Raw genomic sequence first — 16,588 nt, 5'->3', positions numbered from 1 at the left:
GGGGTTTCAGCCATTAGTAGACAGTGGGTTACTGACAACCTAGAGGGGGTTTCAGCCATATGTAGACAGTGGGTTATTAACACTAGAGGGGGTTTCAGCCATAAGTAGACAGTGGGTTATTAACACTAGAGGGGGTTTCAGCCATATGTAGACAGTGGGTTATTAACACCCTAGAGGGGGTTTCAGCCATTAGTAGACAGTGGGTTACTGACAACCTAGAGGGGGTTTCAGCCATATGTAGACAGTGGGTTATTACAACCCTAGAGGGGGTTTCAGCCATATGTAGACAGTGGGTTATTACCACCCTAGAGGGGGTTTCAGCCATAAGTAGACAGTGGGTTATTAACACTAGAGGGGGTTTCAGCCATAAGTAGACAGTGGGTTACTGACACTCTAGAGGGGGTTTCAGCCATTAGTAGACAGTGGGTTATTAACATCCTAGAGGGGGTTTCAGCCATATGTAGACAGTGGGTTATTAACACCCTAGAGGGGGTTTCAGCCATTAGTAGACAGTGGGTTATTACCACCCTAGAGGGGGTTTCAGCTATTAGTAGACAGTGGGTTATTAACACCCTAGAGGGGGTTTCATCCATTAGTAGACAGTGGGTTATTAACACCCTAGAGGGGGTTTCAGCCATTAGTAGACAGTGGGTTATTAACACCCTAGAGGGGGTTTCAGCCATAAGTAGACAGTGGGTTATTACCACCCTAGAGGGGGTTTCAGCTATTAGTAGACAGTGGGTTATTAACACTCTAGAGGGGGTTTCAGCCATAAGTAGACAGTGGGTTATTAACACCCTAGAGGGGTTTTCAGCCATAAGTAGACAGTGGGTTATTAACACTCTAGAGGGGGTTTCAGCCATATGTAGACAGTGGGTTATTAACACCCTAGAGGGGGTTTCAGCCATAAGTAGACAGTGGGTTATTAACACTCTAGAGGGGGTTTCAGCCATATGTAGACAGTGGGTTATTAACACCCTAGAGGGGGTTTCAGCCATAAGTAGACAGTGGGTTATTACCACCCTAGAGGGGGTTTCAGCCATTAGTAGACAGTGGGTTATTACCACCCTAGAGGGTGTTTCAGCTATTAGTAGACAGTGGGTTATTAACACCCTAGAGGGGGTTTCATCCATTAGTAGACAGTGGGTTATTACCACCCTAGAGAGGGTTTCAGCCATTTGTAGACAGTGGGTTATTACCACCCTAGAGGGGGTTTCAGCCATATGTAGACAGTGGGTTATTAACACTCTAGAGGGGGTTTCAGCCATTCGTTAGTAATACAGGTTTTTGTTGTAAAAGAGATTTAATCTCAATGACCTGTCTAAATAAAGGTTACAGTTATTTATCAATATTATTGACATCATGTGTATTATTATTTTGCAGAGGGCCAAATGGTTCTGTTTTCTAAACCAGTGAGCCAATCAAATCAGTACGTTCATCTCTAGGAGACAGAACGCGTCTCCTTCCTGAGCGGTATGACGGATGCGTGGTCCCATGGTGTTTATCCTTGCGTACTATTGTTTGTACAGATGAACGTGGTACCTTCAGGGATTTGGATATTGCTCCCAGGGATGAACTAGACTTGTGGAAGTCTACAATTTTTGTCTGAGGTCTTGGCTGATTTCTTTTGATTTTCCCGTGATGTCAAGCAAAGAGGCACTGAGTTTGAAGGTAGGCCTTGAAATACTATCCACAGGTACACCTCCAATTGACTCAAATGTTGTCAATTAACCTATCAGAAGCTTCTAAAGCCATTACATAATTTTCTGGAATTTTCCAAGCTGTTTAAAGGCACAGTCAACTTAGTGTATGTAAACTTCTGACCCACTGGAATTGTGTTAGAGTGAATTATAACTGAAATAATCTGTCTGTAAACAATTGTTGGACAAATGACTTGTGTCATGCACAAAGTAGATGTCCTAACCGACTTGCCAAAACTATAGTTTGTTAACAAGACATTTGTGGAGTGGTTGAAAAACGAGTTTTAAGGACTCCAACCTAAGTGTATGTAAACTTCCCACTTCAACTGTATATATACTGTATAAGTATGTTGACACCCCTTCAAATTAGCAGATTCGGCTATTTCAGCCACAACCGTTGCTGACGGGTATAGAAAATCGAGTACACAGCCATGGAATCTCCATAAACAAACATTGGCAGTAGAATGGCCCGTATTGAAGAGCTCAGTGACTTTCAACATGGCACCGTCAAAGGATGACACCTTTCCAACAAGACAGTTTGTCAAATTTCTGCCCTGCTAGAGCTGCCCCGGTCAACTGTAAGTGCTGTTATTGTGAAGTGGAAACGTCTAGGAGCAACAACGGCTCAGCTGAGAAGTGGTAGGCCACACAAGCTCACAGAACAGAACGAGTGCTGAAGAGCGTAGCGTGTAAAAATGGTCTGTCTTTGGTTGCAACACTCATTACTGAGTTCCAAACTGCCTCTGGAAGCAACGTCACCACAGGAATTGTTAATCGGGATCTTCATGAAATGGGTTTCCATGGCCGAGCAGCCGCACGCACACAAGTCTAAGATCACCATGTGAAATGCCAAGCGTCGGCTGGAGTGGTGTAAATCGAGCTGCCATTGGACTCAGGAGCAGTGGAACCGCAGTGTCTGGAGTGATAAATCACGCTTCAACATCTGGCAGTTTGATGGACGAATCTGGGTTTGGCGGATGCCAGGAGAACGATGCCTGCCCCAGTGTAAAGTTTGGTGGAGGAGGAATAATGGTCTGCGGCTGTTCTTCATGTTTCAGGTCCGTTACTTCCAGCGAAGGGAAATCTTAGCACTACAGCATACAATGACATTCTAGACGATTCTGTGCTTCCAACTTTGTGGCAACAGTTTGGGGAAGGCCCTTTCCTGTTTCATGATGTTGGAATGAGATGTTTGACGAGCAGGTGTCCACATACTTTTGGTCATGTATTGATGTGTGTGTGTGTGTGTGTGTGTGTGTGTGTGTGTGTGTGTGTGTGTGTGTGTGTGTGTGTGTGTGTGTGTGTGTGTGTGTGTGTGTGTGTGTGTGTGTGTGTGTGTGTGTGTGTGTGTGTGTGTGTGTGTGTGTGTGTGTGAAGCATTCCGTAAGAGGCTGACTAATGTTTTGGGATAAACAGGGCAATTAGCTTTGATCACACACAGACACGCACACACACACACACACACAGAGATACTAAATGACTCTCTTCCCCGTAGCACTCACATCTGTAGAAATGAAATGGTTTGAGCCTGGTCATGGTTCACAACAACACCATCATCCCAGACACACTGGACCCACTCCATTTCACATACCGTCCCAACTGATCCAATCTATATTGCACTCCACACTGCCCTTCCCACTTGGACAAAAGGAACACCTATGTGAGAATGCTGTTCATTTACTAGAGCTCAGCGTTCAACACTATAGTGCCCTCCAAGTAAACTAAGAACCCTGGGACTGAAAACCTCTCTGCAATTGGATCCTGGACTTCCTATTGACAGCATCTTGACTGGCTGCATCACCGCTTGGTTTTGCTACAGAGGGTAGTACATACGACCCCAGAGCTCCCTGGCATCCAGGACCTCTATACCAGGCGGTGTCCGAAGAAGAAGAAAAAATTGTCAAAGACTCCAGCCACCCAAGTCATAGACTGTTCTCTCTGCTACCACACGGCAAGTGATACCGATGCACCAAGTCTGGAACCAACAGGATCCTGAACAGCTTCTATCTTCCAAGCCATAAGACTGATGAACAGCTGGTTAAATACTTAACTAAATAGCTACCCGGACAATCTGCATTGACCCTTTTTACACATACGCTACTGCTACTGTTTACTATCTATCATGTTGACTAGTCACTTTATACCTAGTTATATCTACATATCTACCACAACTACCTCGTTCCCCTGCACATCGACTCAGTACTGGTACCCCGTGTATACAGCCAAGTTATTACCTGGTACTTCCTGTATATAACCTAGTTATCATCGACTCAGTACTGGTACCCCGTGTATACAGCCAAGTTATTACCTGGTACTTCCTGTATATAACCTAGTTATCATCGACTCAGTACTGGTACCGCGTGTATACAGCCAAGTTATTACCTGGTACTTCCTGTATATAACCTAGTTATCATCGACTCAGTACTGGTACCCCATGTATACAGCCAAGTTATTACTTGGTACTTCCTGTATATAACCTAGTTATCATTGACTCAGTACTGGTACCCCGTGTATACAGCCAAGTTATCATTACTTGTGTATTTATTATTACTTTTATGATTACATGTTTAACTTATCTCTCATTATTTTCGTTCTCTCTACATTGTTGGGAAGGGCCTGTAAGTAAGCATTTCACTGTTAGTCCACACCAACACATGTGACTAATAACGTTTTAATGTATTTTATCTGAAACACACACACACACACACACATCTAATGACAGAGTGTGAAAACCTACCAATCCATGGGAGACCATTTTAGGAGTCAACAACAAAAATAAGGCAAATAATATTACTAAACACAATTGGCAATCACTTGAGTTTATCCGTTCTGACAAAGTTGCTTTCATGCATTGAACTATAATATTTACTGGTCCATTATCTGCTCAAGCTCCGTAGTCATAGTTTGGAAATCAATCCGATATAGTTTCCAATACTGATCTTACTATCTGTTTATACCACAGCATTGTTGACCACTTGTTTATGATTGGACAAGAACAAAACAAAGATGATGAACCAGATCCCTGGAGAGATGATACACTTCCCAGATCATAATTGTTAGCTCATTTGTGTCACGATCGTCTTCGTGAGAAAGAGAGGACCAAGGCGCAGCGTGTGCAAAATACATTTCTCTTTTATTGAGAGAAAGGAAAAAACACGAAACGAACACTGAATACAAACTAAACAAAACAACAAACGACCGTGAAGCTAAATAACGTAAGTGCACAGACAAGCAACAAACGTTCAACATAGACAACACCCCACAAAAGCCTACTGCCTATGGCTGCCTTAAATATGGCTCCCAATCAGAGACAATGAATGACAGCTGTCTCTGATTGAGAACCAATCTAGGCAGCCATAGACATAACTAGACAACATTACTCTTCTCTGCCCCATACACATACAACACCCCTAAACACTACAAAACATACATTCCCCATGTCACACCCTGACCTAACTAAAAAACATAAAGAAAATAAAGAATACTAAGGCCAGGGCGTGACAATTTGTCCATGGGAAAATATCCCAATTTAGAAGAATATTTATCTTCTCTTACACATCAATAGTGTCTTGGTTTGTGCAATCAGTCCCATAATTCATACAAGATGGTTTATATACTTCGGTTCAAAGCCCATTCAGCTCCAATTCAGCTTAAATTGTGACGTTATTTGGTTGTTTCACTTTGTGTTGTCCGCCAATGCTGTCTTTAATAAGAGTAGTGTGTTCTACTTTTCTATTTCTGAGGCTGACGCCATAGTGCTTGTAATGGTGTTGTTTGATGTCTTCTTCCTCCTTTTCTTCTTCCAAAACTCTTTGCCATATTGTTTTGATTTGGCCAGTGTAATGACTAGGCCTAACTTACATACCGACTACTTCTCTCTGTTATCTTGTCATGTAGCTAATTGCTGTCTTGTCTTTTCTCCAGGGTGGTTCTGTATGAGTGTTGTCCTGGCTACATGAAGCTGGAAGGCATGAAAGGATGCCCTGCAGGTAAGTGTCTACCAGGGGCGGATAGGCCATCTGGCATTTCGGGTGATTTTTTGGTCTAGTACGCCTGTCTTGAGTTTCTTGTGTAACATGATCACTATCAGGCTAATAATGGGGGGCCTCAAGGGGGGGGGGGGGGGGGGGGGGGCTGGTTCGTCAGAAATACCTGAGCCGATTTCTGGTCCCAGTTCGCCCCTGGTGTGTACTCGCATGGACTTTAATCCTAGCTCCTAACTTTCATCCTCACACTCCATCTGTCACCCTCATCCCCATCACACTCCAACGTCGCACCTCTATCTGTCAACCTCATCCCCAACACACTCCAACGTCCCACCTCTATCTGTCACCCTCATCCCCAACACACTCCCTCTTCCCACCTCTATCTGTCACCCTCATCCCCAACACACTCCCACTCCCCACCTCTATCTGTCACCCTCATCCCCATCACACTCCCACTTCCCACCGCTATCTGTCACCCTCATCCCCAACACACTCCCACTTCCCACCTCTATCTGTCACCCTCATCCCCAACACACTCCCACTTCCCACCTCTATCTGTCACCCTCATCCCCAACACACTCCCTCTTCCCACCTCTATCTGTCACCCTCATCCCCAACACACTCCCACTTCCCACCTCTATCTGTCACCCTCATCCCCAACACACTCCCACTCCCCACCTCTATCTGTCACCCTCATCCCCAACACACTCCCACTTCCCACCTCTATCTGTCACCCTCATCCCCAACACACTCCCACTTCCCACCTCTATCTGTCACCCTCATCCCCAACACACTCCCACTTCCCACCTCTATCTGTCACCCTCATCCCCAACACACTCCCACTTCCCACCTCTATCTGTCACCCTCACCCCCATCACACTCCCACTTCCCACCTCTATCTGTCAACCTCATCCCCAACACACTCAAACGTCCCACCTCTTTCACCCTCAGCCCCATCACACTCCCACTTCCCACCTCTATCTGTCACCCTCATCCCCATCACACTCCCACTTCCCACCTCTATTTGTCACCCTCATCCCCATCACACTCCCACTTCCCACCTCTATCTGTCACCCTCATCCCCAACACACTCCCACTCCCCACCTCTATCTGTCACCCTCATCCCCAACACACTCCCACTTCCCACCTCTATCTGTCACCCTCATCCCCATCACACTCCCACTTCCCACCTCTATCTGTCACCCTCATCCCCATCACACTCCCACTTCCCACCTCTATCTGTCACCCTCATCCCCATCACACTCCCACTTCCCACCTCTATCTGTCACCCTCATCCCCATCACACTCCCACTTCCCACCTCTATCTGTCACCCTCATCCCCATCACACTCCCACTTCCCACCTCTATCTGTCACCCTCATCCCCATCACACTCCCACTTCCCACCTCTATCTGTCACCCTCATCCCCAACACACTCCCACTCCCCACCTCTATCTGTCAGCCTCATCCCCAACACACTCCAACGTCCCACCTCTATCTGTCACCCTCATCCCCATCACACTCCCACTTCCCACCTCTATTTGTCACCCTCATCCCCAACACACTCCCACTTCCCACCTCTATCTGTCACCCTCATCCCCATCACACTCCAACGTCCCACCTCTTTCACCCTGTCATGCATCGAAGCTCTACAGCGACTATATTAACTATACAGCAACTACTATAACTTTATCATGACTATAATAACTCTATAGCAACTATAAAAACTATAAAGCTCTATAAAAACTCTATAGCCGCTATGAAAACTATATAGTTAATATTAAAACTCAATAGCCACTATAATAACTATATAGTTAATATTAAAACTCAATAGTCACTATAATAACTATATAGCCAATATTAAAACTCAATAGCCACTATAATAATTATATAACTCTATAATAACTATATAACTCTATAATAACTATATAGCCGCTATATTAACTATATAACTATAAAAACTCTATAGCCAGTATAAAAACTCTATAGCCACTATAATAACTATATAGCCAATATTAAAACTCAATAACCACTATAATAACTATATAACTCTATAATAACTGTATAGCCAATATAAAAACTCTATAGCCACTATAATAACTATATAGCCAATATTAAAACTCAATAACCACTATAATAACTATATAACTCTATAATAACTGTATAGCCAATATTAAAACTCTATAGCCGCTGTAATAACTATATAGCCAATATTAAAACTCAATAACCACTATAATAACTATATAACTCTATAATAACTGTATAGCCAATATAAAAACTCTATAGTCACTATAATAACTATATAGCCAATATTAAAACTCAATAACCACTATAATAACTATATAACTCTATAATAACTGTATAGCCAATATTAAAACTCTATAGCCGCTGTAATAACTATATAGCCACAATAATAACTATATAGCAACGGTAATAAATATATGACAACTATAATAACTCTAAAGCGACTATATAACTCTATAACAACGCTATAATAACTATAACTCTACAATAACTATACAGGAACGATAATAACTCTACAGTAACTCTATACCTCTATAATAACTATATATCTATAATAACTATACAGTGACTATAATAACTCTAGTGAAACTATAGTAACTCCATAATAACTATATAGCGACTATAATAACTCTAGTGAAACTATAGTAACTCCATAATAACTATATAGCGACTATAATAACTCTAACTCTATAACAACTATACAGCTCTATAGTAACTCTACAGCGACAGTAATAACGTTATAGCGACTATAATACCTCTAACTCTATGATAACTCTAACCCTATAACAACTATACAGCTCTATAGTAACTCTACAGCAACTATAATAACTCTAACTCTATAATAACTCTATAGCGACTTTAATAACTCTATAATAACTCTAAAGTGGCTATAATAACTCTACAATAACTCTATAGCGACTTTAAAAACTATAATAACTATATGGTGGCTATAATAACTCTGACTCTATATTAACGTTATAACTCTGTAATAACTCTACAGAAACTATAATAACTCTACAACAACTATAACAACTCTAACTCTATAATAACTCTACAGCTACTATAATAACTCTACAGCTACTATAATAACTCTACAGCTACTATAATAACGCTAAATCTATAGTAACTCTACAGCTGCTATAATAACTCTACAGAAACCATAATAACTCTACAGCTACTATAATAACTCTACAGAAACTATAATAACTCTACAGCTACTATAATAACTCTACAGCTGCTATAATAACTATTCAGCTACTATAATAACTATACAGCTACTATAATAACTCTACAGCTGCTATAATAACTATACAGCTACTATAATAACTCTACAGCTACTATAATAACCCTACAACTACTATAATAACTCTACAGCTACTATAATAACCCTACAACTACTATAATAACTCTACAGCTACTATAATAACGCTAACTCTATAATAGCTCTACAGCTGCTATAATAACGCTAACTCTATAATAGCTCTACAGCTGCTATAATAACTCTATAGAAACTATAATAACTCTACAGCTACTATAATAACTCTACAGCTACTATAATAACTCTACAGCTACTATAATAACTCTACAGCTACTATAATAACTCTACAACTACTATAATAACTCTACAGCTACTATAATAACTCTACAGCTACTATAATAACTCTACAGCTACTATAATAACTCTACAGCTACTATAATAACTCTACAGCGACTATAATAACGATACAATAAATATAATAACTCCATAGCGACAACAAAAACTCTATAAAGACTATAATAACTCTAGCTCGATAAGAACTCTAGCTCTATAATAACTCTAACGCGATGATAACTCTACAGCGACTATAATAACTCTATAGAGACTATAATAACTATAACTCTATGATAACTCTACAGAAACTATAATAACTCTACAACGAATATAATAACTCTATAAAGACTATCATAACTCTAACTCTAGAATAACTCTAGAACTCTATAATAACTATAGTGACTGTAATAACTCTATAATAACTCTATAGAGACTATAATAACTCTTACTCCATGATAACTCTACAGAAACTATAATAACTCTACAGCGAATATAATAACTCTAACTCTATAATAACTCTATAACTCTATAATAACTCTATAACTCTATAATAACTCTATAACTCTATAATAACTCTATAATAACTCTATAACTCTATAATAACTCTATAATAACTCTAACTCTATAATAAATCTAACTCTATAATAACTCTAACTCTATAATAACTCTATAACTCTATAATAACTATATAACTCTATAATAACTCTATAACTCTATAATAACTCTATAACTCTATAATAATTCTATAACTCTATAACTCTATAATAACTCTACAACTCTATAATAACTCTATAACTCTATAATAACTCTATAACTCTATAATAACTCTAACTCTATAATAACTCTATAATAACTCTATAGCTCTATAATAACTCTAACTCTATAATAACTCTATAACTCTATAATAACTCTATAACTCTATAATAACTCTATAATAACTCTATAATAACTCTATAACTCTATAATAACTCTATAATAACTCTATAATAACTCTATAACTCTATGATAACTCTATAACTCTATAATAACTCTTTAGCAACTATAATAGTATTGGCCTGAGGGCACACAGTGTGTTGTGAAATCTATGAATGTATTGTAATGTTTTTAAAATTGCATAAACACTGACTTAATTTGGCGGGACCCCAGAAAGCAGCAGCTAATGGTGATCCATAATAAATACAAATACAAATACAGTAAGTCATTCTTACCTAGAACCATTGTAATATTATCTTCCCTCTGCTCTCCCATTTAACAAATAAATCAAAAGATTGGTAGACAATATTGTTGACAGTGACTGCCATCCACAGTGGCTCATAAATATATGGCACTTTGCACCTGGTGAAGGTGAGGATGTCCCAGGACTTCAAAAAACCATAGTAGCCTAAGCACTCTCTTCTGTTTACCCTCTCTCCCCCTACAGTGGCTCCTATAGACCATGTGTATGGCACATTGGGCCAGGTGAAGGCTAGTACCACCCAGGAGTATTCTGAACTCTCTAAGGTGAGGGAGGAGATCGAAGGGAAAGGATCATTCACCATGTTCACCCCTAGCAACGAAGCCTGGGACCTGCTGGACCCTGTAAGTAGAAGTATATGAAGTCAGTCATTCATTCAATCAGTCAGTCAGTAGTTTGTCATTTGCTATTTATTTAGTTTAGTTTGTTTGTTAGTTTGTTCATTCGTTGGTTAATTAGTACGTTTCAGAAGAAGCTGCTTAGACAGTTGAAGCTCGGCTGGTCTCTCTCCCTCGCGTTATTATTAACTCTCTCCTGTTTCTCCTATCTCCAGGAGGTGCGTAGTGCCTTGGTGAGCAATGTGAACGTGGAGCTGTACAACGCCCTGCACTACCACATGGTCAACCGACGCATGCTAACGAAAGACCTGAAGAACGACATGTCTATCGCCTCCATGTACAACAACATGGGACTCTACATCAATCACTACTCCAATGGGGTACGTAGTAAACCCCTAACTCAAATCAATTCAAAATCAAGTCAAATCACATGTTATTCATCACATGCTGGGTAAACAACAGGTGTGGACTAACAGTGAACTTACGGGTCCTTTTCCCAACAATGCAGAGAGAAAGAAAATAGAGAAATAATTGAAAAGTTAAACACGCAATAATAAATACGCAATGAATAATGATAACTTGGCTATATACACGGGGTACCAGTACTGTGTCAATGATAACTATATACAGGAAGAACCAGGTAATAACTTGGCTATATACACATGGTACCAGTACTGAGTCAATGATAACTATATACAGGAAGTACCAGGTAATAATTTGGCTATATACACAGGGTACTAGTACTGAGTCAATGATAACTATATACAGGAAGAACCAGGTAATAACTTGGCTATATACACGGGGTACCAGTACTAAGTCAATGATAACTACATACAGGAAGTACCAGGTAATAACTTGGCTATATACACGGGGTACCAGTACTAAGATAATATGCAGGGGAACGAGGTAGTTGAGGTAGATATGTACACTGTAAAAAATGTCTTGTTGTTTTGAACACCCTTAAACCCTGACTACACCGCTTGCTATGTTATTCAATTATTGCACCCACACTGCTCGCGCGCGCCAACGAGCGTCTGCGTTGCTAAGGGCTAAAGTATTTTACGATAAGAAATACTTGTACTTACATTTTTGGTACCGTTGTTTTACGCCAATTTACAGGTAACTGAACTGCTAAAAATGCCCTGTAATTTTACGGTACACTATAGGCTCCCGGTTGGCGTGAAAATACTGGCATTCTGACTGTTGTAAATCACACATCTCAATATACTGCACTAACATGCCTAGGATATTACATCAAAATTACAATACATGACATTGGAATCATTACACACGTCATCAATACAGGCACGTACAGTATCATTACATCATAATTCATATTTTTAATGCTTGGTTATTTTTTGATTTTTTTTGAGAAACTACATTTTCTTCTCTGCATCTCTACTAAAATCCAGGTAAAAGATTGAAAGGAATGAGAGTCTTATTCAGTACTTATTGACTGGTTCAGTCAGCGTGCCTCCTCTGAAAAATACCGCGGGCAGATCTTTTTTTATAAATAATTACGATAAAACATAGGCTTAAAAATGAGTAATTCATTTAACATCAGATTATTTATTTTTTTAAACAGGACAAATCTGAGGGGGCATTCCCTATGTGCATGACGCCTCTGTATGTAGTTAACTCCTAGCTAGCTCTTATCGCTAGACTCTTGGCCTAGTTGTATTTATTCTGTCAACCCCTACCTAGCCCTAAATCACAGGCATGTTTATTTAACCTCACATCAATCACTTTATATCATTGTTATTTTCAGAGGATGAATGATTCAATGAATCATGCCAATTAACCAATCACCTCTCTTCCTCTGCAGATCGTCACAGTGAACTGTGCCAGGATTATCCATGGTAACCAGGTGGCGACCAATGGGGTTGTACATGTCATCGACCGCGTCATCACCGCCGTGGGCAACACTATCAAGGATATCCTGGAGGTCAACGAAGACCTCTCATCCTTCAGCGTAAGTACCTGACTATAATCTGACCCCTTCTCTTTAAACATGATGACCTGACTATAATCTGACCCCTTCTCTTTAAACATGATGACCTGACTATAATCTGACCCCTTCTCTTTAAACATGATGACCTGACTATAATCTGACCCCTTCTCTTTAAACATGATGACCTGACTATAATCTGACCCCTTCTCTTTAAACATGATGACCTGACTGACCTCTTCTCCTTAAACATGATGACCTGACTATAATCTGACCCCTTCTCTTTAAACATGATGACCTGACTATAATCTGACCCCTTCTCTTTAAACATGATGACCTGACTATAATCTGACCCCTTCTCTTTAAACATGATGACCTGACTATAATCTGACCCCTTCTCTTTAAACATGATGACCTGACTATAATCTGACCCCTTCTCCTTCAGCATTCATACCTGACTGTAATCTCTTACTGTAATGTGACCACAATATGACAGTGTCTAGTATTAATCTGACCAGATAGGTTTTCTACCTTCACTAACTCTTCACAAAAGATCAGAATTGGGATTCCTGTGTAAACGTAGCCAGAAGGTCTCAGATGGGGAACTGTTGTAGGAGTAGTAGTAGATGTGGGGATAGTATTAGAAGTAGTACGATACTAAGTCTCCTGTCCTCTCCCGCAGGCTGTAGCCTTGGCCTCGGGTGTGATGGATAAAATGGGCCAGCCAGGTCACTTCACCCTGTTTGCTCCCACCAACGAGGCCATGGAGAACCTCGGGGCCAGCTTCCTGGAACGCATCATGGGAGACAAGGCAGTCATCGGAGGTAGCCAATCAGAATACCAATAACCACTCACCTACAGTGTCTACGGAAAGTATTTAAAACCCATGAATTTTTCCATATTTTGTTACGTTACAGCCTTATTCTAAAATAGAGAAAAAATGTACAAATCCTCAGATATCTACACAGAATACCCCATAATGACATCACAATACCCCATAATGACATCACAAGAACCCATAATGATATCACAATACCCCATAATGACATCACAATACCCCATAATGACAAGTGGAAAACAGGATTTTAGAAATGTTTGCACATTTCTTAAAACCGTTAAACATAAATACCTTATTTACATAAGTATTCAGACCCTTTGCTATGAGACTCGAAATTGAGCTCAGGTGCATCCTGTTTCCATTGATCATCCTTGAGATGTTACTACAATTTGATTAGAGTCCACCTGTGGTAAAGTCAATTGATTGGACATGATTTGGAAAGGCACACACCTGTCTATATAAGATCCCACAGTTGACAGTATATGTCAGAGCAAAAACCAATTCATGAGGTTGAAGGAATTGTCCGTAGAGCTCAGAGACAGGATTGTGTTGAGGCACAGATCTGGGGAAGGGTACCAAAATATTTCTGCAGCATTGAAGGTTCCCAAGAACACAGTGGCCTCCATGATTCTTAACTGTAAGGTGTTTGGAACCACCAACACTCTTCCTAGAGCTGGCCCCCCGGCCAAACTGAGCAATCAGGGGAGAAGGGCCTTGGTCACGGAGGTGACCAAGAACCTGATGGTCACTCTGACAGAGCTCTAGAGTTGCTCTGTGGAGATGGGAGAACCTTCCAGAAGGACAACCATCTCTGCAGCACTCCACCAATCAGTCCTTATTGGTAGAGTGGCCAGACAGAATCCACCCCTCAGTAAAAAGCACATGACAGCCCACTTGGAGTTTGCCAAACAGCACCTAAAGATCTCTGACAATGAGAAACAAGATTCTTTGGTCTGATGAAACCAAGATTGAACTCTTTAGCCTGAATGCCAAGCGTCACGTCTGGAGGAAACCTGGCACCATCCCTATGGTGAAGCATGGCGGTGGCAGCATCACGCTGTGGGAATGTTTTTCAGCGGCAGGGACTGGGAGACTAGTCAGGATCGAGGCAAAGATGAAAGAAGCAAAGTACAGAAAGATCCTGGATGAAACCCTACTCCAGAGCGCTCAGGACCTCAGACTGGGGCAAAGGTTCACCTTCCAACAGAAAAATGACCGTAAGCACACAGCCAAGACAACACAGGAGTAGCTTCGGGACAAGAATGTCCTTGAGTGGCCCAGCCAGAGCCCGGACTTGAACCCTATTGAACATCTCTGGAGAGATCTGAAAATAGCTGCGCAGCATCACTCCCCATCCAACCTGATAGAGCTTGAGAGGATCTGCAGAGAAGAATGGGAGAAACTCCCCAAATACAGGTGTGCCAAGCTTGTAGCTGTAACGTTCGTCTGGTGGTGTATTAACGGACCAAGGCGCAGCGGGTGATGAATACATACTGACTTTAATGAACAGACGAAAACACTGACAAAACACTAGAACAAACTACAAAACAATAAACGAAGGCAACAGACCTGGACTACGAACTTACACGTAACAAAGAACGAACGAACAAGTACTGACTACAAACAAAACGAACTCACGATACAGTCCCGTATGGTGCAACAAACACTGACACAGGAAACAATCACCCACAAACAAACAGTGAGAACAACCTACCTTAATATGACTCTCAATCAGAGGAAACGCCAAACACCTGCCTCTAATTGAGAGCCATACCAGGCAACCCATAAACCCAACATAGAAAACACATAACATAGACTACCCACCCAAACTCACGCCCTGACCAATTAAACACATACCAAACAACAGAAAACAGGTCAGGAACGTGACAGTAGCATCATACCCCAGAAGACTCTATACTGTAATCGCTGCCAAAGGTGCTTCAACAAAGTACTTAGTAAAGGGTCTGAATACTGAATACAGTTTTTATTATTTTAATAAATTAGCAAACATTTCTAAAAACCTGTTTTTCCTTTGTCTTTATGGGGTATTGTGTCGGGGGAAAACAATTTAATACGTTTTAGAATAAGGCTGTAACATAACAGAATATGGAAAAGGTCAAGGAGTCCGAATACTGTGCAAAGGCACTGTATGGCCAGATTAACAAAAAACAATCACTTCTGGACAGGTTACCAGTAACCAATCATCTTTGGCCAGATGACCAATAACAAATCACCTATGTCCATGTTATTAACAGTAACCAATCACCTACAGCCAGGTCACCTGTAACCATTCACCTATGACCATATTAACTATAACCCATCACACTTGGCAGGAGATTTTTACGTTTTCAGTCTTTAATGGCGAGGTCATTTGTAAGAATGTACTTTTATTTTCATATGATAAAATTAAACTGAACATTGATCCTTGAAAAACAATGAACCAATGACCTATGGCTAACACTGTAAACCCCAATGTGCTGTCACTACCCAAAACTTTTGAAGAAACCAGTTACACTTAACATATCTGACTACAGTTATTTAAAGTGAATTTGTAGTCATTATTCAACCCGATAGAGTCACTGGGACTCTGTAGAGGGTCATGATTTGAGTGGTGTAATAGCTTGAAAATGTTGAGTAATGTATCCAATATAATTTCCCAGTGTGCCTTGCCTTTTCGAGTGAATTGTAGAGATTCCAGCCCGTAGTTGTTAGTGACAAAGACATGTTTATTGAATTATTTTAATTTTGTTCAGTCATATGGCATTCACGAAGTGAGTTCCTATGTGAATGTTGTCATCATAATTAAACTCTTTATGACAAGACATGACATATCTCATTAGCTTTACCCTAACTCAGTGGCCTGAAAGTCATGGTTTACGGGCCTCATCAGGTCTGCAAGTAAAGTTGCAAAATTCCGATAACTTTCCCC

The 16,588-nt window shown here is 40.6% G+C and overlaps 1 protein-coding gene across 1 annotated transcript in view; it reads left to right on the top strand.

Moving 5' to 3' along the window:
* Positions 1 to 5,630: 5,630 nt before the first annotated feature.
* Positions 5,631 to 16,588, top strand: part of LOC129864179 (periostin-like) — a gene marked incomplete in the record, with an annotated part of 49,983 nt that continues 39,025 nt past the window's right edge. The window contains 5 exon segments of the mRNA XM_055936862.1: positions 5,631 to 5,689; positions 10,722 to 10,879; positions 11,089 to 11,253; positions 12,699 to 12,845; positions 13,504 to 13,645. Coding sequence (XP_055792837.1) covers positions 5,656 to 5,689; positions 10,722 to 10,879; positions 11,089 to 11,253; positions 12,699 to 12,845; positions 13,504 to 13,645 — 646 coding nt within the window.

Source organism: Salvelinus fontinalis, chromosome 10 (assembly GCF_029448725.1).
Source record: "Salvelinus fontinalis isolate EN_2023a chromosome 10, ASM2944872v1, whole genome shotgun sequence".
Classification (NCBI taxonomy): domain Eukaryota; kingdom Metazoa; phylum Chordata; class Actinopteri; order Salmoniformes; family Salmonidae; genus Salvelinus; species Salvelinus fontinalis.
Note: the sequence above shows the minus strand (reverse complement) of the source record. Positions and strands in the feature narration are given on the sequence as shown.